Source organism: Nerophis ophidion, linkage group LG09 (assembly GCF_033978795.1).
Source record: "Nerophis ophidion isolate RoL-2023_Sa linkage group LG09, RoL_Noph_v1.0, whole genome shotgun sequence".
Taxonomy (NCBI): domain Eukaryota; kingdom Metazoa; phylum Chordata; class Actinopteri; order Syngnathiformes; family Syngnathidae; genus Nerophis; species Nerophis ophidion.
Genome location: NC_084619.1, coordinates 57,531,252 through 57,555,205, shown reverse-complemented (window position 1 = coordinate 57,555,205; position 23,954 = coordinate 57,531,252). Strand labels below are relative to the sequence as shown.

The following is a 23,954-nucleotide window of genomic DNA, read 5'->3' as shown; positions in this document are numbered from 1 at the left end:
TTAAACTTTCATGCAGAGAGGGTAATCACAACTAAGTCAATTGACCAAACCTGTATTTATTAAACAGTTATTAAGCAGTGGCACAAACATTCATGTCATTTCAAAACAGAAAGTGCAATATTGTCAGAGACATTTTAAAACAAGCTATGAGTCCACTTTTGTGCATGATGTCACTAAGATGACATATCAAAACAACACTAAATTAAAGTGCACTTTTTGTACAGAACGCCACCAGAATAGTTTAAAATAAATAAAGTGCACATTTGTGAATGATGTCACACAAGATATTTCAATAACTATAAAAAATAAAAATGAGCTGCATAATAGGAAATCAAATAGTGTATGTCCTTCGCTATGTGGTAGGTTACTGCGGACGTTATCTCCTTCTGTTTTTGACTATTTTATTCATACGGTGTTGCTTTGGAAATGGTTGCTTTGGAATTTTGTGGGTGTGGCACCGAACGGAGATGTTGACATGCGGAGTTTCAAGCACTTGAGCAACCTAACTCATCATGCTTATTGGGACAAATGAAAAGCTATGGCAAGTCAGATGTGGCCCATGGGCCCCCAGTTGAATCGGCCTGACATAGAAAGAATGGCGATTCTTTTTTCCCCATTGGCATTAGCCAGCGTGCGAGTCCTCAGGTCACCATAACAAACTTGAATTAATATTTACAATAGCCTTTTTATAGAGACACATTTTGGCACGAGCGGTTACATCCACGTCCTGGCAAACAACATTGATGTTTTTTCCGTTTTTGGAATCAAGGGCTGCGTCTGTGTGAGGGACATTAAGGTGCAGGTTTGACTCCGCTCGCCCGGAGGGGAAGAAGGCCAGTTCAGAGGTAGCTTGCACCGGCAGGGAGGAAGAGAGACGTGAGTGCGGTGACTGATGGCTAAGAGGAGAGACTGAAATGTCTTTGCAAGCATCGCCGTGATCAAAGTACTCTTCTATCCCGAGTGTCCTCTGAGGGGTAAGGTAAAGACAAGAATGAAATTGCATTATATAATGCGAGCAATTAGACAAAGAGGTGCATAGCCCGCCGCACAAGTTAGCCTTTAAAATAAAAGGACCAGCATAAATGAGCGTGAATGGCATTAGGTTTCTTCAAAGTCTGCATAAAGGCCAGTTGTATGTTCAGAGTAGGACTTGATTTGCCTCTATTCTTTTTTTTAATGTTAGGATAATCTCTGATCCCCCAGTGCCACTACCTTTTAGCAGGCTGATTAACTATTGAGAGGGTTTTAATACAAAAAAAAAAAACAATAAGACAATTACCACACCAGAAAACACTTGGCTCTCCAAGTACCACCATAATCACCAACATTAAAATACAGTAGTGTAGTAATCGGAATATAGAATACAATAGAATAGAGTTTTATTGTCATTATTGCAGTGAACAGGTTCAAAGAACAACGAAATTGGAGCAGATCCCCTAAGGTGCATACGCAATAATTTGGTAACATAAACAGTAAAAGAAAGATAAAAAAGAAGATATGTATCTATATATATGTATATATATCCACACACATGCATATATCCATACATATGCATATATGTTAAGTAAACGTGTGGCGTTCCCCAGGGTTCGGTTCTTGGCCCTGCACTCTTCAGCATCTACATGCTGCCGCTAGTTGACATCATACGCCAATATGGTGTTAGCTTTCACTGTGACGCTGATGACTCTACATGCCCCTAAAGCTGACCAACACGCCGGATTGTAGTCAGCTGGAGGCGTGTCTTAATGAAATTAAACAATGGATGTCCGCTAACTTTTTTCAACTCAACGCTAAGAAAACGGAAATACTGCTTATCGGTCCTGCTCGACACCGACACCTATTTAATAATACCAACTTAATATTTGACAACCAAAAACAAAGCGACTCGGTAAAGAATCTGGGTATTATCTTCGACCCAACTCTCTAGTTTGAGTCACACATTAAGAGTGTTTCTAAAACGGCCTTCTTTCATCTCCATAATATCGCTAAAATTTGTTCCATTTGGCCCACTAGTGACGCAGAGATCATTATTCATGCATTCCTTACGTCTCGTCTCAATTACTGTAACGTATTATTTTCAGGTCTCCCAATGTCTAGCATTAAAAGATTACAGTTGGTACAAAATGCGACTGCTAGACTTTTGACAAGAACAAGAAAGTTTGATCATATTAGGCCTATACTGGCTCACCTGCACTGGCTTCTTGTGCACTTAAGATGTGACTTTAAGGTTTTACTACTTACGTATAAAATACTACACGGTCTAGCTCCAGGCCATCTTGCCGATTATATTGTACCATATGTCCCGGCAAGAAATCCGCATTCAAAGAACTATGGCTTATTAGTGATTCCCAGAGCCCAAAAAAAGTCTGCGGGCTATAGAGCTTTTTCTATTCGGGCTCCAGTACTCTGGAATGCCCTCCCGGTAACAGTTAGAGATGGTACCACAGTAGAAGCATTTAAGTCCCATCTTAAAACTCATTTGTATACTCTAGCCCAGGGGTTGGGAACCATTTTGGCTGAGAGAGCCATGAAAGCCAAATATTTCAAAATGTATTTCCGTGAGAGCCATATAATATTTTTAAACACTGAATACAACTAAATGTGTGCATTTTTAAGTCAGACCAACATTTTTAGAGTATAATAAGTCTCTTATTCTTTTTAAGAACATTGGTATTCTAAAGTTAACCAATAATAAATATAATACTTCTTACCACTAATGCGACATCTTGAACAGGTGCAATAGAAAACGGATGGTTGGATTAAAATGCATGAGAATGTTTTATAATTTGAACGTTATTTTTAACACTGTGATTACCAGCGGAATTATCAATTACTTATCGTGTTAAGCAATGTCAGCTAAGATTTATCTGAGAGCCAGATACAGTCATCAAAAGAGCCACATCTGGCTCCAGAGCCATTGGTTCCCTACCCCTGCTCTAGCCTTTAAATAGACCTCCCTTTTAGACCAGTTGACCTGCCGTTTCTTTTCTACTCTACCCCCCTCTCCTTCGTGGAGGGGGTGGGGGGGGGGGGGGGGCACAGGTTCGGTGGCCAGGGATGAAGCGCTGGCTGTCCAAAGTCGGGACCCCGGGTGGACCGCTCGTCTGTACATCGGTTGGGGACGTCTCTGCGCTGCTGATCTGTCTCCGCTCGAGACAATCTCCTGTTGGCCCTACTATGGACTGGACTCTACTATTATGTTAGATCCACTATGGACTGGACCCTCACAATATTATGCAAGAACCACTCGACGTCCATTGCACCAATCACCCCACATCTCCGTTCCCCCCCAAGGTTTTTTCATTGTCCCATTGGGTTGAGTTCTTCCTTGCCCTGATGTGGGATCTGAGCAGAGGATGTTGTTGTGGCTTGTGCAGCCCTTTGAGACACTCGTGATTTAGGGCTATATAAGTAAACATTGATTGATTGATTGATTGATTCGTTAGAAACAAGGCAGAGGTTTTATTTAAAATGTTTATTTATTCTATAATCTATATTTAATATTTTTGGCCACTGTAACACTACACAGACAGTTTGAACAGTAACACAGTGGGTTTTTTTATATAAAAAAAATTAAACACTGTACTTTAATCAAGTGATTCCTTGACGTACTACTAGATGGAGCCTGCATTCCACTAGAACCACATTGAGAATCCCTGGCCTAGATCACTTTTTTTTTTTAAAGTTTTTTTATATTCCCGTGAAATGTTTCCACAAATGTAAATGTCTTTAAACATTGATCCACAACACTTACACATTGTACCTCCCAGGTTTGAAAACAAAAAGAAGAAGAATAGATGAATTTTCATGGTCGCATTGAAGATAGTTAGCTGTTTTTACGTAAGTTAGCAGCTAGCGATTAGCGGCATAATACTGTCATTTTTTAATATCTGTACTGCTCATTATCAATGTTTTTTTTTCTTTTTTTAAAACAGTAACATTTAAAACACACTTTTATTCAAAATATTTAAGGAAACTTTTCTCACCGAGGGCTGCATATTGGAAAGTCAAGTGACATTTTGATATTTGTTTTGTTTTATATTTTTTTAAAAAAACTAAAAACAAACAGATATATTTAAAGACAAAACATTGTGTTTGTGCTAGGGTATTATTATTAGTAATTAGTAGAAAAAGTTCAGCTTTTACATCATTACATTACATGTTTATTCTCTTTTTTACCCCACATTTATACTGTTTTTTTTAGTTAAGTTTATTTCAACACTGCTGTGGGCCAACAAAGATTCAGCAATTGATCCACACTTTGGACACTCCTGAATAAGAGGTTCTCTCTCTATCAGTTTGGGCATTGGCCTGAAAAAACATTGAAGAACCCTGTTTTAGAAGACATTTTTTTTCATAAAAAATGAACAGACAAGTGTATTTAGCCCAAAAGATAAAGTACCGTAAATTTTAGACTACAAACCCCGTTTCCATATGAGTTGGGAAATTGTGTTAGATGTAAATATAAACAGAATACAATGATTTGCAAATCATTTTCAACCCATATTCAGTTGAATATGCTACAAAGACAACATATTTGATGTTCGAACTGACAAACATTTTTTTTGTGCAAATAATCATTAACTTTAGAATTTGATGCCAGCAACACGTGACAAAGAATTTGGGAAAGGTGGCAATAAATACTGATAAAGTTGAGAAATGCTCATCAAACACATATTTGGAACATCCCACGGGTGTGCAGGCTAATTGGGAACAGGTGGGTGCCAAGATTGGGTATAAAAGCAGCTTCCATGAAATGCTAAGTAATTCACAAACAAGGATGAGGCGAGGGTCACCAATTTGTAAGCAAATTGTCGAACAGTTTTAGAACAACATTTCTCAACGAGCTATTGCAAGGAATTTAGGGATTTTACCATCTACGGTCCGTAAAATCATTAAAAGGTTCAGAGAATCTGGAGAAATCACTGCACGTAAGCGATGATATTGCGGACCATTGATCCCTCAGACGGTACTGCATCAAAAACCGACATCAGTGTGTAAATATATCACCTCATGGGCTCAGGAACGCTTCATAAAACCACTGTCAGTAACTACAGTTGGTTGCTACGTCTGTAAGTGCAAGTTAAAACTCTGCTATGCAAAGCAAAACCCATTTGTCCACAACATCAAGGAACGCCGCTGGCTTCGCTGGGCCTGAGCTCATCTAAGATGGACTGATGCAAAGTGTAAAAGTGTTCTGTTATCTGACGAGTCCACATTTCAAATTATATTTGGAAACTGTGGATGTGGTGTCCTCCGGAACAAAGAGGAAAATAACCATCCGGATTGTTATAGGCGCAAAGTTCAAAAGCCAGCATCTGTGATGGTATGGGGGTGTACCAGTGCCCAAGGCATGGGTAACTTACACATCTGTGAAGGCACCATTAATGCTGAATGGTCTATACAGGTTTTGGAGCAACATATGTTGTCATTAAAGCAATGTTATCATTGACGCCCCTGCTTATTTCAGCAAGACAATGCCAAGCTACGTGTTACAACAGCGTGGTTTCGTAGTAAAAGAGTGCGGGTACTTTCCTGTCCCGCCTGCAGTCCAGAGCTGTCTCCCATCAAAAATGTGTGGCGCATTGTGAAGCGTAAAACACGACAACAGAGACCCGGGACTGTTGAACAACTGAAGCTCTACATAAAACAAGAATGGGAAAGAATTCCACTTTCAAAGCTTCAACAATTAGTTTCCTCAGTTCCCAAACGTTTATTGAGTGTTGTTAAAAGAAAAGGTGATGTAACACAGTGGTGAACATGCCCTTTCCCAACTACTGTGGCACATGTTGCAGCCATGAAATTCTAAGTTAATTATTATTTGCAAAAAAAAAAAAAGTTTCTGAGTTTGAACATCAAATATCTTGTCTTTGCAGTGCATTCAACTGAATATGGGTGCAAAAGGATTTGCAAATCATTGTATTCCGTTTAAATTTACACCTAACACAATTTCCCAACTCATATAGAAACGGGGTTTGTTTATATAGACAATATTTGTAAAGTTACAAAGAACCTAAAACTAGTATTATTCACACAAACAACAAAACATCTTGATGTCAAAAAGCAAAAGACAGTCAGTGAGGAGCAAGCTGCAGTCCAGCAAAGTTCTAACAGCAAACTTTCAAGGCAGGAACATGACGTCAGGCAAGCTGGCAGGGAAATGTTTGTCTGGCAGAGATGACGGACGCAGCGTGCTGAACAGAAGAAACGTGTCACAGCCTGACACGCGCCAGCCGTCTGCACTACAAACACTGACTCCATTTTTACTGCAAGTTGTTCCATGCGAATAAAGCGTCATATTGGCCGTAATGCAACACAGCTCTCCTCAATGCAAACCAAACATTCTGGACCACCAGCGTTTGGAGCTATACAGCTCAAAAGTCACCCCAATAATGCAAAAGATAAAAATGAGGTTAAATAATCATAACTTCTTTCTGTGCCAAACACACACTGAACTCATTATTAAATTAGCTAGCATCCAAACATCTAAAAAAAAAAAAAGGCAGTCAAACATTTCAGAAGAGCGGAGGTGTGGAGAAGAAGCGTAAGATGATACCTCTACAAGCACTGAGGTCATCAATGTGGATAAATTACCCAAATAGTTATTAGGAAACATGCAGCACTATGTGTTAGCAGGATTGCAATCTGTAGTTCGAGGTTTCTTTAATGGTGCCTGCAGGTAAAATGGTTGTGCTGACAGTAGTGATTCAAAGAAACACACACAAAACATATAAAAACATTAAAAACCACAAACAATTATCAGCATACAAGCACTCTGTGGTGCGGGGTTGATGCACACAAGTACTTGTGTACAAAAAGTGTCAATAAAGTGTAATTTTAAATCAGCATGTGCAAGTTAGCCATAACAGGTCATTAGGAGTAAGATGCTATTTACTAAATAAACACAGCAGGCATTCTGGCTGTGATGACATCAGTAGGGATGGAACCATATTAAAATTCTATATCACGGGTCATTGTGATCGAAATGATCCGGTATTGTTGAATGTGTTAAAAAAGTACTTATGCACACACTGAAAACATTTAACCAAATAATATTTCAAAATAAAATGAATCATTGTTCTGACTTCTTAAGAGCAGTATTATTTTTATTTATATGGGGAAACAACTACAAATGTGTGCTACTTTCGTTAACTGTGTTGCAAAAAAGATCAATTAGAATAATACACAATGTTGGATATAGAGAACATACAAACCCTTTCTTTATTGAGTCAAAACTATTAAAGCTCGATGATTTGATAAAATTGCAAACAGCTAAAATGATGTACAAAGCAAATTATAACCTGCTACCAAAGAATGTACAACAACTCTTCTCAACTAAAGAGGAGAAATGTAACCTTCGAGGAAAATCTAATTTAAAACATTTGTATGCACGTACAACACTTAAAACCTTTAGCATTACAGTATGTGGAATTAAATTATGGAATGGATTAAGTAAAGAAATTAAACATTGTACTGATATGATCCAGTTTAAGATGTTCAAATTAATAGTGCTTACAAAGTACAAAGAAGAAGAATTATGAGAAACACTTTCAACCTTATTGAAAATAAGATATTCCTTATCTCGGTATGTTGGTAATGACTGAATTAATTATTTACATGTTACAGAACTGTTGTATTATTCATTCAGGGATGTCATTTTGCTATTTTGCTGTAAGGAAAGTCAGTAGATGAATGTTAATATTTGTGGGCACTGACGTGGGAAAGGGGTAGGATTAAATAAGCTTTGCTTCTTCCTGCTCCTTTTCGGACATGATGCGATGTAAGGTGATATGAAACTGTGTGCTGTATTTTGTTGTAAATGTGCTCATGTTCGAAATAAACTATGAAAAGAAAGAAAGAAAGAAAGAAAGAATTTAAGTGTTTAAATATGTTTTAGATGTTATGGTGTGTTTATTATTGATAAAGTTAAAGTTAAAGTACCAATGATTGTCACTTACACACTAGGTGTGGTGAAATGTGTCCTCTGCATTTGACCCATCCCCTTGTTCACCTGTGGTGAGGGGAGCAGTGAGCAGCAGCGGTGGCTGCGCCCAGGAATCTTTTTTGGTGATTTAAACCCCAATTCCAACCCTTGATGCTGAGTGCCAAACAGGGAGGTAATGGGTCCCATTTTTATAGTCTTTGGTATGACTCGGCCGGGGTTTGAACTCGCAACCTACCGATCTCAGGGCGGACACTCTAACCACAAGGCCACTGAGTAGGTAAAGGCAAAAAGAGGGGTGCACTTCCGGTTTATAGGATTCACGCGGTTTAATTTTTTGTTTGAGACACCTCCAAGTCAAATTCCACTAAGTATAGATCACACAGCTTGTAGCGCCAATGTGCACAATTCAACAACTTAGCTCTGACAGAATGTTTTTATACACGTTTACATTGGGGTATGTTGTTTTTAAATGGGAGAAGACGTTAATGTATCTTGTAATAATGTTAGCAGTTAAGTTAAGTAAACATTAGCACACTAGCTTAATTCTCCAGTAAATAGGCAGTATCAGAGGTTTGTGAGTTTACCAAAGTGAGGTTATATATAACGGTTTTATAATACCGTAAATTCCAAACTATAAGCTGTTACTTTTTTCCTGCGCATTGAATCCTACGGCTTATAAAACCGTGTGGCTATTGAATGGATTTTTCTTCACTGACGGCTATAAAGCAAATACACATGCAAAGACACTTACATTGTGTGTTATTGTTTGTTCTATGGCGCCGTCTTTTGGATGGGTTTGCTTATAGCAGGTGCGGCTGGTTGAATGCCTACAGGTAATTCCTGCTGTGTAAAGCTTTGAATTGGAAGTAGGAGTACAGTTCTGTCTTTTAATAGTCCTTAGTTTTTTCTACAAGTATGGATTCTTCATTAAATACTCCAAACAAGGTTTGTAAGTTTTACAATATAACTAAAACAAATCTTACCTACTAAACCGTCCCATGTGTGAGGTCTGTGGGTAGTGTTTTCATGCATATTTGTACGCGCTATCGTAATGTAATGAAGCTAGCGTCGTTAGCATTAGCTAATATGTCCACAAATTTACAAGTGTCTGTGTTAGTATTATTAACTTACAATGGAATTTTTTTGTATTGTTTCAGATTCAGAAATTCCCCAGTAAACCTCACCATGGAGTTATTGAGTCTTTTTTGCTCATTGGAGAGCTTGCTTACGCAGCTAGTGGGTCCATGAAGATGACTTCTCTTTTGTTTGATCTACCGTTTTTCTGCCCTGTCATAGACACTGTTTGGAAACCATATGATTATGTAATTATGTATAACTAATTTCACAACACATATATATATATATATATATATATTAGGCGTGTAACGGTACGTGTATTTGTATTGAACTGTTTCGGTACGGGGGTTTCGGTTCGGTTCGGAGGTGTACCGAACGACATGGACATATTAAGTAGCGCACTGCACGTTGTGTAAACAATGCACACCGAGGCACCATGAATTGATTTACATGGACCCCAACTTAAACAAGTTGAAAAACTTAATTTGGGTGTTACCATTTAGTGGTCAATTGTAGGGAATGTGTATTGTACTGTCCAATCTACTAATAAAAGTTTCAATCAATAAAAAAAACAACACACGGCATGCTAGAAACGACTAGGCTATGATAGACTGACCACACCTCCTCTTTTCACAGGATATGTCCTCCTTGCGGAGCTGTCCAGGTGGAGTTTCTTAAATGCCTTGAATGTCCGGCATTTTAAGTAAGGGTTGCATGTATTTTCAATGTACGTTCAGGGTTAAGAAAGGGTTAAAAACAAACAAAAAAAAGTGTTGCACAAAGCAACATTCGTGAGGGAGGGGCAGAGACAGACAGAGTGAGAGAGTTATGATAAATGCGCATGCGTCTCCAGGCTCTGCTTTTTACCCATAGATTTATCAGATTTTATTTTTTATTATCTATAGCAGGGGTGTCAAAAGTGTGCCCCGGAGGCCATTTGCGACCCACAGGTAATGTTTAAAAGGCCCACGGCACATTCTAAAAATACTATCAAAATAAGCAAAAACATAAACAAAAGTGAAATAAAAAAGCTTAAAGGCTAAATGTAATTTAGAAAAAGTTACAACGTTGACTAATAAAACAAAGCTGTTTTTTTTTCTTTCGAACTGTCATTGCTCAAAACATAATATTGAATCAAAATCAATATTATGAATTATTGACCTATCCAAGATTCCGATTACTTCACATCAAATATTCAACTAAGAAAAATATTTTTGGTGGGAGATTTAGCAAATGTGTTAAATCAAAAAATGTATATTTTGTTGTTTTCTTACTGTACTGAAAATGAACCGAACCGTGACCTCTGAACCGAGGTACATACCGAACCAAAATTTTTGTGTACCGTTACACTCCTAGTATATATATACACACACAGATACACACACACATACAGTACATACATGTCTATGGCTTGTAATCCGGTGAGGCTAATATATGGTGGAAAACATTTTTCTAAACTTTTGTGTGTGTGGCTTATATGCCAGTGGGCTCTATCCATCTATCCATTTTCTACCGCTTATTCCCTTTGGGGTCGCGGGGGGCGCTGGTGCCTATCCCAGCTACAATCGGGCGGAAGGCGGTGTACACGCGGTGTACACCCTGGACAGTCCCCACTTCATCGCAGGGCCAACGCAGATAGACAGACAACATTCACACTCACATTCACACCCTAGGGCCAATTTAGTGTTGCCAAACAATCTATCCCCAGGTGCATGTTTTTGGAGGGGGGAGGAAGCCGGAGTACCCGGAGGGAACCCACGCATTCACGGAGAGGACATGCAAACTCCACACAGAAAGATCCCGAGCCCGGGATTGAACCCAGGACTACTCAGGACCTTCGTATTGTGAGGCAGACGCACTAACCCCTCTTCCACCGTGAAGCCTCGGTGCACTCTATAGTTTGGAAAATACGACAATTATCATTTAAAATGTAATACTAACCGTCGGGAGGTTAATCTATAATACCTCTAATCATTACATCCCTAATGTATGGGAAATCTCAACTTCGAAGCTTCGGATATTGAACTTGTTGTGGTTCCACCTGCTAGTCTACAAAGTGGATGTTGTCAAATCAAAATAGTGAGCGTGTGTGTTGCTGTATCCCACATGCGGCGCACTATGAACTCACTGTAAATACTGCATATTTCTTGCCCAGACCATCAAGTAGCGGCAAAGAGCTGAGGACACGTTGAAAAACTAAGTGGAGCGTCAACTAGAAGCCGAGCCCACCCACTCCTCTCTGCTCTGGGAAGCCTTGCACATTTTTCTCATTCCATTCCCAAACACGCCAACATCTGTCCCAGGTTGTGAGCGCTGTGTCGGGGCCGAGTTAGTATCCGCCTACGGTGGGCCGCTCAAAGAAGCTCTGCACGTCCTTCTCGAGCCTCTGGGTTTAAGTGTAACAAAATCTCCACAGGATCTTCCCCGCTGGAAAACACAGCTTCTACGCCTTCTTGCAGGACCTCTACTCCAGCTTTCACCACTCTGTGCCTTTTGTCCTTTTGAAATCAAATCGATGTTCTGTGCATACATTGTTTCAACATTCTTGCACGTGTGAACGCACCGGTATATTCAGATGTGGGTCGATACGGTACCAATTTCTGTTAGCTTAGTCAGAGGTTCTGGGACATGCCTAAAATTCCGGATGAGGGAATCGATACCTGTACTCAGCTGTACCAATTTACAGTACTTTTGTGAGCAATACATGTTAAGTTGTATAATAATAACATATAAATCATTTAAAACTGAGCTGATAACTGTGCTGTCCTGGTATATCTTGTTTACCAACACTTATAAGTCTCATTTGCAAGCATGCATTGATTTCAGTTTGTCCTAGGTGTGTTGCCGTAGTCTGGAAGTAGTCTTTGTAGTCTTGGTGCGTTCCAATTGTACTGGAAAGTCGGAATTTATTTTCTTAGTCGGAAATTTCAACTGTAACTTCCCACGAGGTCGCATTTCCTTCTTGGAAAGTGGAAGACTCCTCAACATTCCTGAGTTGGCTTCGAAGAAGAGTGTAAACAATAATAGAAGCTTTTGTAAAGTCCATTATTTGCACTTCTGGCTATTTTTAGTTGCACTAAATCAGCCGTATCCGATTTATTGTTGGAGGTTTATACAAGGTAATGAGTGTTGTCCCGATACGGATATATGTATTTTGATACTTTTCAAAATAAAGGGGACAATAAAAAATTGTATTATTTGTTTTAGTAAAAATAACATTTTATGATACATTAAACATGTTTTTTTATTGCAATCAAAGAACACATTTTGTCATGAAATAAGATAGTGAACATACTAGACAACTTCTCTTTAGTATTAAAGGGGAACATTATCACAATTTCAAAAGGGTTAAAAACAATAAAAATCAGTTCCCAGTGGCTTGTTGTATTTTTGGAAGTTTTTTTCAAAATTTTACCGGTCTCGGTCCCTAAATAAAGCTTTAAAGTGCCTTATTTTCGGCTCTCTGCGAAGACACTGGCCATTTCCCTGTGATGTCACACAGTGCTGCCAATGTAAACAAACAATGAGAATACCACAGCAAGATATAGTGACATTAGCTCGGATTCAAACTCGGATTTCAGCGATTTAAGCGATTCAACAGATTACGCATGTATTGAAACAGATGGTAGGAGTATGAAAGTATTGAAGAAGAAACTGAAGCTATTGACGCTATTCATAGCCATAGCATGGCCGAATAGCTGCGTTAGCATCGCCGGTAAAATGTGCGGACCAAACGATCAGGACTTTCGCATCTTTTGACACTGGAGCAACTTAAATCCGTCGATTGGTAAGTGTTTTTTTCGCATTAAATGTGGGTGGAAGGAAACGTAATATAGTTGCAAATGCATTTACAGGTTATCCATACATCTCTGTTCCATGTCTGCCTTAGCACCCCCGGTAAATAGCATGTTAGCATCGATTAGCTGGCAGTCAACATCAACAAAACTCACCTTTGTGATTTCGTTGACTATCGTTGCAAATGCATTTGCAGGTTATCCATACATCTCTGTGCCATGTCTGCCTTAGCATCGCCGGTCAAATGTGGAGACACTCTGGCACATTCAATGAGGGTCTGGCGGCAGACACTTTCACATCTTCGGGCCAGTGGTGCAACTTGAATCCCTCCCTGTTAGTGTTGTTACACCCTCCGACAACACACCGTCGAGGCATGATGTCTCCAAGGTTCCAAAAAATAGTCAAAAAACGGAAAATAACTGAGCTGAGACCCGGTGTTTGTAATGTGCTGAAAATGAAAATGGTGGGTGTGTTACCTCGGCGACGTCACATTCTGACGTCATCGCCTCCAGCGCGATAAACAGAAAGGCATTTAATTCGCCAAAATTCACCCATTTAGAGTTCGGAAATCGGTTAAAAAAATAAATGGTCTTTTTTCTGCACCATCAAGGTATATATTGACGCTTACATAGGTCTGGTGATAATGTTCCCCTTTAAGTAAGCAAACAAAAGCTCCTAATTTGGCTGTTGTCGTATGCAGTAACATGTGTCATTCTATTATTTTGCCAAAATTATGAGGGACAAGCAGTAGAAAATTGATTATTAATCTACTTGTTCATTTTCTGTTAATATCTGCTTACTTTCTGTTTTAACAAGTTAAAGTCAAAAAGTTAAAGTACCAATGATTGTCTCACACACACACAATAGGTGTGGTGAAATTTTTCCTCTGTATTCAACCCATCCCTTAGTCACCCCCTAGGAGGTGAGGGGAGCAGTGGGCAGCAGCGTTGGCCGCGCCCGGGTATCATTTTTTGTGATTCAACCCCCAATTCCAACCCTTGATGCGGAGTGCCAAGCAGGGAGGTAATGGGTCCCATTTTTAGAGTCTTTGGTTTGACTCGGCCGAGGTTTGAACTCACAATGTACCGATCTCAGGGTAGACACTTTAACCACTAATCCACTGAGTAGGTATGTTCTATCTACAGATCTGTTAAAATGTAATAATCACTTATTCTTCTGTTTGATACTTTACGTAAGTATTGTGGGATACTACAAATTAGAGTATAGATCCAATACCAAGTAGTTACAGGGTCATACATCAGTCATAATTAAAGTTCTTTCTCCAGAGACGTATTTCCTAAGTTTACAAACAAAACAAAAAAGACAAAAGATTTTGTGATAACACTATCAACTACATATGTCTCTTGTCCGTGGTATCGTTACAGTCGATATTTGTACAGATCCACCCATTTGTTTCCAATCCCGAGCGCTATCTTGCTGCTAGCAGTTAACTATTGTATCTTCCTACAGTGTGTAGTGAAGCATGTTTAGCTATTCCTCATCCTGCAGGGATGATGCTTGAGAGAAAAGTAGTTCATCACCATTGAGGCGACGATTAGTGGATTAGACATAGCTAAAACACTGTGGACGGACGTTAGCTGCTGGACTCTGCAGTGCATTGAGGAAGTGGTAATTCTATTGTGACTGTCAAATTTTTCCGGGTATCAACATGCTATAGCAATAAAAAATATTGTGATTTATAATATCATTTATATCGCCCAACCCAAAATGTTTTAAAGCATCTCTGGAGCGGCACTACAGTGTTTATTGTTTCACCTTTATCATTACTTTTGAAGCCAAAATATGTCCATTCTCCATCTTCCGTCTCCACACTGTTTCCACTTTAAAAGCACTCTCTGTGTGTGTATTGACTTAAAATCGTATTACCTGCAATGTCACCACAACACGCTACCATACCCATGAATTAAAAAAAGAAATACTGGTATTTTTCAAAAGGCAGTATATTACCTTTTGAATTAATTAGTACCGCAATACTTTATTAGTAGCAGTATACCGTACAACTTTAATAATGTTACTGTAGTGTAAATACATTTTTCCATGCGTCAGCAATAGCCTATGTATTTCCTCCTCATCCCCCTTGTTTGAAAGTTGCAAAAAGAGTGTATATTTCTCCATAAGTTATTTACATCCAGATAAGGCAAGATGTGGCCATCTTGATTTCCGACCTAGTAATTGCAACGCTCATAACTCGGCTGTGACAATTCCCAGCTCCGACTTGTAATGTCTGACGTAATGGGGACGCACCATCAGGCTTGTCTTTTGTTGAGTCCTAAAAAGTGTTTATTAGGAGTGCACAAAAATTGGCCTGCGAGAGGAAAGTCTGAGCTTTTCTGCTTAGCCTGCCACCTCTGCTAGACAGACAGACAAAAATATAAACCATAAACATATACACGCACACACAGTTGTTGTCAAAAGTTTACATACAGTTGTAAAAAACAATGTCATGGCGTTTCCAATAATTTCTACAACTCTTATTTTTTTGTGATAGAGTGATTGGAGCACATACTTGTTAGTCACAAATTTCATTCATGAAGTTTGATTCTTTTATGAATTTATTATGGGTCTACTGAAAATGTGACCAAATCTGCTGTGTCAAAAGTATTCATACAACAACATACATTATCAATTTTGGAGATGTAATAAAGTTGCAATTAAATCAAATGAGCTTCATGGCAAGGCCTCTTAACTTCATGTGAGTGATTATGATTGACAACACCTGTTGACTTCTCTGAGCCCATTTAAATAGGGCTCATGTGATGCAGTCATTAGAATCGGTTACGAACGCGACTACAGGGAAGTCAAAGGAACTCAGCACAGATCTGAAAAAACAAATCATTGACTTGTACAAGTCAGGATAGTCACTTGGAGCCAATTCAAAGCAGCTTAAGGTCCCAAGAGCAACTGTGCAGACAATTGTTTGTATGTATAAAGTGCATGGCACAGTTTTGTCACTGCCACTATCAGAAAGAAAAAGCAAGCTATCACTTGCTGCTGAGAGAAAATATATGCTCCAATCACTCTATCACAAAAAATAAGATTTGTAGAAATTATTGGAAACTCAAGAAAACCATTATATTATGTTCTTTACAAGTGTATGCCAACTTTTGACCAAGACTGTATATACAGACACACATACATATATATACACATACATATATATACACTCACACACACATCCTTTTTCTATAAGAATTTTCAAGAAGATATTTTAGGCCATATATATATATATATATATATATATATACACACATACATACACACACACACACACACATCCTTTTTCTATAAGAATTTTCAAGAAGACATTCTAGGCCATCTCCATGCCACCAGAAAGTGCCATTCTATCTTGTAAACTTGTTTAGAAAAAGTATTGTCATACCAAATAATACATTGCAAGATACGGTTTGAATCGAATCGTCACCACAGGAATCAGGAATCCAATCGAATCATTGGGTGCCCATAGATATACACCTCTGGTGTCTATATTGCAAGTAATGTACTCGTTACGCACCAGCTGTTTGTAACGTTAATCTTATATGTGTTTTTTTTAATACCAAATTTGGAGGTGTTTAATTTGCCATGTTAAATCGGCAATAGTAATGAATAGCATGTATCTTTTTTTTTATTGTGTAAATGACCGTGTGTGAATGGGTGAATGGGATGTATAATGTAAAGCGCTGTGGGTATAATTTCAGGTACAGAAAAGCGCTATATAAGCACGGACCATTTACCATTTCGAAAAGTGGAGCCTAACTTTTGAGCACTTTCTATAAGGAATGCTTGCTTTTTTGGCATGGAAAATTGTGACATTACATAGAGGATGCCCGGCACAGATACGCCTGTTTGCTCGCCAAGCGCTTCAGCCAGTGCCAGGTTTGCAACCGGATGTCCCCTCACGTGCAATTAAAGGTATCAAAATGGGGAAATTTCTGATTTTAGGTGAATCGGTACCCAGTCACGACTGAATTCATCAAGTACAGATTTGAGTACCCATCACTAATTCAGGGTGGTGTTATATTCAGGTCAATATGGTCATTAGATGCCTGATGACATCATCTGTTGGTACGTGTATAACATTTACACATCCCCAACTGCTTACAACAGCACGAACGAATGTCATGTTGTTAAAGCATCTCGTCTGTGCCGTACCCACAGAAACAGACGCCTTTTAAGCGCTGTGTGTTAAAGGCGCCTTACTTCCGGCTCATGAATAATGATTCAGAAGCGCTTGCACGGCTTTCCTCCTTGCATCAGGGTCAGATGTCAAGATCAGATAGCCAGCACCGTCCCTGGAGCTTGAAAGCAGCCTTGCACACTCATCCCTCAAGCCCTAAAAGCAACCCTCGGTGGCCGGGAAAATGACCATTGCAACTTTGCTTTAAGGCAGGGGCGGCCAAACTTTTGCAACTGAGGAACGCAAACTAAAAAATCTAAGCATAAGGGGGACATTTTTACATTTTTCATTTTCAAAACCATTAAAAAAAATAGTTTTACCTTTAAGGCTCCCTCAAGTTTAGTCGCAGGGACCTGTAAGGTTCTCAGTTACATAAAGTCTTTAAAATTAAGTCATATAATTTTTGTTCTTTCTTAAATCTCTAGATCAACGTCAGTTACTTTATGTTATATGCCCTTTTTGTTAAAAAAAACAACAATGCATTTCAAAGTGGATCATTTGATGTGAAATAATTGGAGCCTTTAAAATAAGTCAATTAATCATGAAAACATTTTTTATTTTTTTTTTTAAGTCCCACAAAAATTTTCAGGCATCCAAAATTGTCTCACTCACAAAAGTTTTAAAAATAAGTCAAACATTTTTTTTTCTTTCCATGCCCAAATCACTAGATCAGGGGTCCTCATACTGCCCGCAGGCCAAATGTGGACCGCCAGCGTCCAAAATTGGCCCGCAAGAAGTCCCAAGTTAAAAATATATATATATATTGTTTTTAATTATTATTATTTTAAATGTGTACTTTCTAATCCATTTTCTACCCTTGTTACTCTTGATGTCTCCTAACCGCTCAGGCAAATCATATTGTGTAAAAATACATTTTCCCATTGATAACATGACATCATCGCGCTTGCTCCTTAAGTCAATTAGTGTGCAAGGAATGAATGAATGAATGCATATTATATATATATATATATATATATATATATATATATATATATATATATATATATATATTGTAGGTGAGATTGGCGCCAGCGCCCCCCGCGACCCCGAAAGGGAATAAGCGGTAGAAAATGGATGGATGGATATATATATATACATATATGGAGCCTATCTCAGCTGCATTCGGGCGGAAGGCGAGTTACACCCTGGACAAGTCGCCACCTCATTACATATACATACGTATATACACACACACACACACACACACACACACACACACACAGTCCGGCCCCCGACAAAATTGTTTTAGCCCAATGCGGACCCCAAGTCAAAAAGTTTGGAGACCCCTGTTCTAGATGAACTTCAAATCTATCAGCCAATTAAGTTTTTATGGGGAGTTTTTTTTGTTTGTTTTTTTAAGTCCTTTTGGTTTTTTATGGAAAACACTCTAAATATGAAATATTTTCTGTAAAATATTTCAAATTGGAATATCTGTTGTAAAGTAATTAAAGCCTTTACTATGTCATTATTATTTTTTGGCAGTGACAGTTATAAAAAAACAGCCTGCTTTGTTTTATTAGAGTCAACATTTCAACTTTTTCTTGTTACATTTTACCTTTTTGCTCGTTTATTCCACTTGTATTGTTTTTTTTTTTTGTAATAGTATTTTTACAATGTGCTGCGGATAGTTAAATAATTAGCTGCGGGCCACAAATGCCCCCCCAGCTACATTTAGGACACCTCTGTTTTAAGGCGTCCGAGCCCCTCCCAACATGCTGACAAGTCTGCACACCAAGGAGTGTGTGTGTGTGTGTGTGTGTGTGTGTGTGTGTGTGTGTGTGTGTGTGTGTGTGTGTGTGTGTGAGAGAGAATTATGAAATGAGCTCCGCATTCCAGCGAGGACACACATACACACTCTCACAAACACACACACGGCTTCCATGGGGCTTAAATGACAGCACTGTCGTCGCCCCCAGAACTCACCATTTCTTGGTGCATTCCACCATCAGCTCCTGATAGGAAGCCACAAACTGAAACTTGGAGGCGTGCTTCCCCACACGTTGGAGTCTCTTCCAAACTGAAGCCATGCTTTCCCGGGGAGCAGATATCCCGTCCTGGGGCTCCTTCTTTGGGCTTTTTGTTTCTTTTTTTCCCCACAAGACTGTACGCCAATGTTTACCCCAGCAAGTCCGAGGCGACCAGACACATAGTCAACGTCTCACCGGAAGCACGCGAGATAAGACGTCCATCCAGCGGTAATTATTGTCAGAGAAATGCCGACTGCGAGCGCTCAAAGTCTCTGCAGCGCGGGTCTGGCGTGACGAGCATTATCTGGCGGGGAAAAACATTCCACAGTTTCCAGTGGCATGATGAGTAATGTGCTGGGTGTAGATGCGAGTCTGACGTCCTGCAAAAAGGAGAGAAAAGACCAGATAGTGAATCCATCAGAATGCTCATGCTGGCCAGACAAATCAAAGTTAGAAGTCGTTCCAAACCTGTGATGAGCTCGCCGTTTTAATAGCTTTTTCATACCGTGGCCAACAGGGTCAAACAAAAAAATGATCCAAAGACAAAAAAATCTAAGATATATGCAACAGGGAAATGGCAATAAACCCCAAAAACAATTGCATGAGAAATGCTGCAAGTTCACGGGACAAAACGAAAAGTTAGCCAAGCTATCGGGTAAAAAAATTATCGATTCGCCGATGCATCAAGATTAGATTTGTGGGAGACTCACGAATCGATGGACAAATGTCCAAATATCGATTATTTACATATATTAAATAAAGTAGTACATATGATACTAAAATGTGGCATTAATGCTAATGTTCTCTAAACGTTAGTTCTATTAGATTTGGTTTTAACTAACGATGGGAGAACCATACAAACAACAACATAAACATACTGTATATACATGATACATACATACATACGCACTAAATATACACGGATATATACCCAGTTTACGAAACACAGGATAAAGTGTAAAGTCCTTTGTGTTTGCACATACTTGAGAGTGTGCATTGTTTTGTTTATGACTATGGACTGGACTATCACTATTATGTTAGATCCACTATGGATTGGACTTTCACAATATTATGCTAGATCCCCTCCACGTCCATTGCACCGGTCGTCCTAGAGAGGGAAGGGGGGTATTCCACATCTACGGTCCTCTCCAAGGTTTTTCATTGTCATCCCACTGGGTTGAGTTTTTCCTTGCCCTGATGTGGAATCTGAACAGAGGATGTCGTTGTGGCGTGTGCAGCCCTTCGAAGCACTTGTGATGTAGGGCTATATAAATAAACATTGATTGATTGATGACTGGTGGAATGGTGGATAGATGTGTTGCAATTTGAAGGTTGCAAGGAGAACGGTACATTTCGGACTGCATTGTGCAGAGTGTGAAATTTGGTGTAGGAGGAATTATGGTGTGGGGATGTTTTCCAGGAGTTGGGCTTAACCACTAAGTTCCAGTGAAAGGAACTTTGAATGGGTCAGGATACCAAAACATTTTGGACAATTCCATGCTCCCAACCTTGTGGGAACAGTTTGGAGCGGGCCCCTTCCTCTTCCAACATGACTGTGCACCAGTGCCCAAAACAAGGTCCATAAAGACATGGATGACAGAGTCTGGTGTGGATGAACTTGACTGGCCTGCACAGAGTCCAGACCTGAACCCGATAGAACACCTTTGAGATGAATTAGAATGGAGACTGAGAGCCAGGCCTTCTCCACCAACATCAGTGTGTGACCACACCAATGCGCTTTTGGAAGAATGGTCGAAAAAATTCCTATAAACACACTCCGCAACCTTGTGGACAGCCTTCCCAGAAGAGTTGAAGCTGTAATAGCTGCAAAAGGTGGACCCACATCATATTGAACCCTATGGGTTAGGATTGAGATGGCACTTCAACTTCATATGTGAGTCAAGGCAGGTGGCTAAATACTTTTGGCAATATAGTGTACGTTCTACATTGCTAGCATTAGCAGCTGTTTCCTCTTCAACCAACGTGTTAGAATGTTGCAGAAAAAGTGCATATTTCCCCGTAAGTTGTATATAGGCAGCGCACCTGGCCATATTGATTTCCAACATCGAAATTGGAATGCTCACATCCATACTTGCCAACCCTCCCGATTTTCCCAGGGCACTCCCGAACTGTAGTGCCCCTCCCGAAAATCTCCCGGGGCAACAATTCTTCCGAATTTCTCCCAATTTCCACCCAGACAACACTATTGGGGGTGTGCCTTAAAGGCACTGCCTTTAGCGTCCTCTACAACCTGAAAAGGAGACTATTATATACTGTATGTCTCCGCCCACATATGTAGTCCTCTCCAAGGTTTCTCATAGTCATCATTGTCGACATCCTACTGGGGTGAGTTTTTCCTTGCCCTTATGTGGGCTCTACTGAGGATGTCGTTGTGGTTTGTGCAGCCCTTTGAGACACTTGTTATTTAGGGCTATATAAATAAACATTGATTGATTAATTGATTGACCTCACCTGCCAAACCGGCAAAGAGCAGCGGTGTAAAATGAGAGCCCAGCAGGCATGTTTTTTGTGTTTTTTTGCCACATGGAATATTTAGTGGAGTGATGCCGAGTCCAGGGAATAGTCGGCGCCAAGCTAGGCTAACATCTCGCCGTGCCCCAAAACGCAACAACCGTGCTCGAGTGACACTCACCTTGTTGTGACGCCCGACGCGGTGCCTCCAAAGTGGAGCCAGAGAGGAGCTGTGACGAACCGTCGGAGAGTAATTACGAGCGCTGCTTTTTTTAATGGTCGCCTTCGTTAGGGTTGCTAGCCTGCTAGCTTGTAGCCATCATAACATTAGCGCCAATGTTTGGCTGGCGTCATGACACATTTGTTCCCCCGGTTCAGAGGCGGCTCCGGAGGTCAAAAATGACTCAGAAGTGACATTTTGCGGGAAGTTGTCCTCACGGTGGTGAATAAACAGCGAGCCGCCTCGCACAAACCGGGTGTAATTCTCACGACAAAGTAGTTGGGACGGGGTGTACTGTACTTTAAGCGAATTTGCAGACATATGCACTGATGGCGTTTTTCAGAATAAAACCGGAAGCTGCCACACACGGTTTGATGGCTTAAAAAATGGGGCGTGTACATTCACAAACATATAATTTATATACGCGTACATGTTGCTCAAAGATGAACCCGTCGACTTTTTTCAGTGGACTCTGACATCTTACTAGTGGCGGGAGAGTTTATCTTGTTTTATTTTGCAGGCTCATTGACCAGATTCCGGCAGGATGTGTGCTTCTTCACTGAGCTTGATTGCAGCTTCTTCTTGATGTTTCCATCACCTGGATGATTTAAAGGCAGTGGTTCTTAACCTTTTTTTCAGTGATTTCATTTTTTTAATTCAAGTACCCTCTAATCAGAGCAAAGCATTTTTGGTTGAAAAAAAAAAAGAGATAAAGAAGTCAAATACAGCACTATGTCATCAGTTTCTGATTTATTCAATCTGTGTTGGCCCTGCGATGAGGTGGCGACTTGTCCAGGGTGTACCCCGCCTTCCGCCCAATTGTAGCTGAGGTAGGCGCCAGCGCCCCCCGCGACCCCGAAAGGGAATAAGCGGTAGAAAATGGATGGATGGATGGATGTATAACAGTGCAACATATTGCTCATTTGTAGTGGTCTTTCTTGAACTATATGGAAAAAAAGATATAAAAATATCTAAAAACTTATTGAAAAATAAACAAGTGATTCAATTATAAATAAATATTTCTACACATAGAAGTAATCATCAACTTAAAGAGCCCTCTTTGGGGATTGTAATAGAGATCCATCTGGATTCATGAACTTAATTCTAAACATTTATTCATAAAAAAAGAAATCTTTAACATCAATATTTATGGAACATGTCCACAAAAAAATCTAGCTGTCAACACTGAATATTGCATTGTTGTATTTTTTTCACAGTTTATGAACTTACATTCATATTTTGTTGAAGTATTATTAAATAAATATATCTATAAAGGATTTTTGAATTGTTGCTATTTTTAGAATATTTTTGAAAAATCTCACGTACCCCTTGGCATACCTTCAAGTACCCCCAGGGGTAGGCGTACCCCCATTTGAGAACCACTGATTTAAAGGTGAAGAAAAATATTGTGTCTTTATTACAAAAAAAAATTTGACACTAAATTGATGTAACTTTTATTTATTTTTTTGAGTTTGAAATTTGTGGTCTGAATTTTTTCACATCAATTTATGCTGTCAATTTTTTTGAGCAAAATGTGTGGTACATTTTAACAAACTTTATATACAGTGTTTTAAAATTCAGTGTGTATTTTTTTTTTTCAAATTCAGTGTAAAAAATGACTGTATTGAAATTTTGTGTAAAAGATAAATAAACAGTGCACCAAATTTTTCCGTAAAATAATTTAGTGCAAAAAAATATCTGTGTTGACAAATGTAATCAGTGCACAAAAACTAAAAGTAAAAAAAAAAAATGATGCTAAAAATTCAGTGGAGAAAAATTCCATCCATCCATCCATTTTCTACCTCTTGTCCCTTTCGGGGTTGCGGGGGTCGCTGGAGCCTATCTCAGCTGCTTTTCGGGCGAAAGGCAGGGTACACCCTGGACAAGTTGCCAACTCATCGCAGGTTCGTTGTACAAAAATTGAGCGCAGAAAAAAATCAGTGTAAAGAAAATCCAAGAGAGAACAAAACAGTGTGAAGAAAAATTCAGTGTAAAAAAAATAGTTCAGTGTAAAAAAAAACTGAGTGCAGAAAACTTCAGTGCAAAATTATCGGTTGCTTCAAAACTCAAGACCCACTTCCAGTAAAACAAGACTGAAGTGCCTCATTGGCTGGTTCTAGTTCAGTATCGATTCCTCCATGCAGTCTTAACTTACCAGAATGGATTATTGAGTTTTGAAGCAATTAATATTTCTGCACTGTATTCCTATACAATACATTTTTTTGCACATAACTTTTATACATGAATTTTTATACACTGAATTTTAAAACACCGTTTGTTTTT

The 23,954-nt window shown here is 39.3% G+C and overlaps 1 protein-coding gene across 6 annotated transcripts in view; it reads right to left on the bottom strand.

The window, feature by feature from the left end:
* The window catches only part of ehbp1 (EH domain binding protein 1), a 360,301-nt gene extending 338,286 nt beyond the window's left edge, over positions 1-22,015 (bottom strand). For 2 of the 6 annotated variants that reach the window (XM_061911324.1, XM_061911326.1), the window contains exons 1-2: positions 21,633-22,015; positions 18,936-19,359 (exon numbers count right to left, since the gene is read on the bottom strand). In XM_061911324.1, coding sequence (XP_061767308.1) covers positions 18,936-19,039 — 104 coding nt within the window. In that variant the 5' untranslated portion in view covers positions 19,040-19,359; positions 21,633-22,015. The remainder of the gene's footprint in view (positions 1-18,935; positions 19,360-21,632) is intronic. The other 4 variants (XM_061911325.1, XM_061911327.1, XM_061911329.1 and 1 more) reach the window with 2 other exon arrangements.
* Between the last annotated feature and the right edge of the window lie 1,939 nt (positions 22,016-23,954).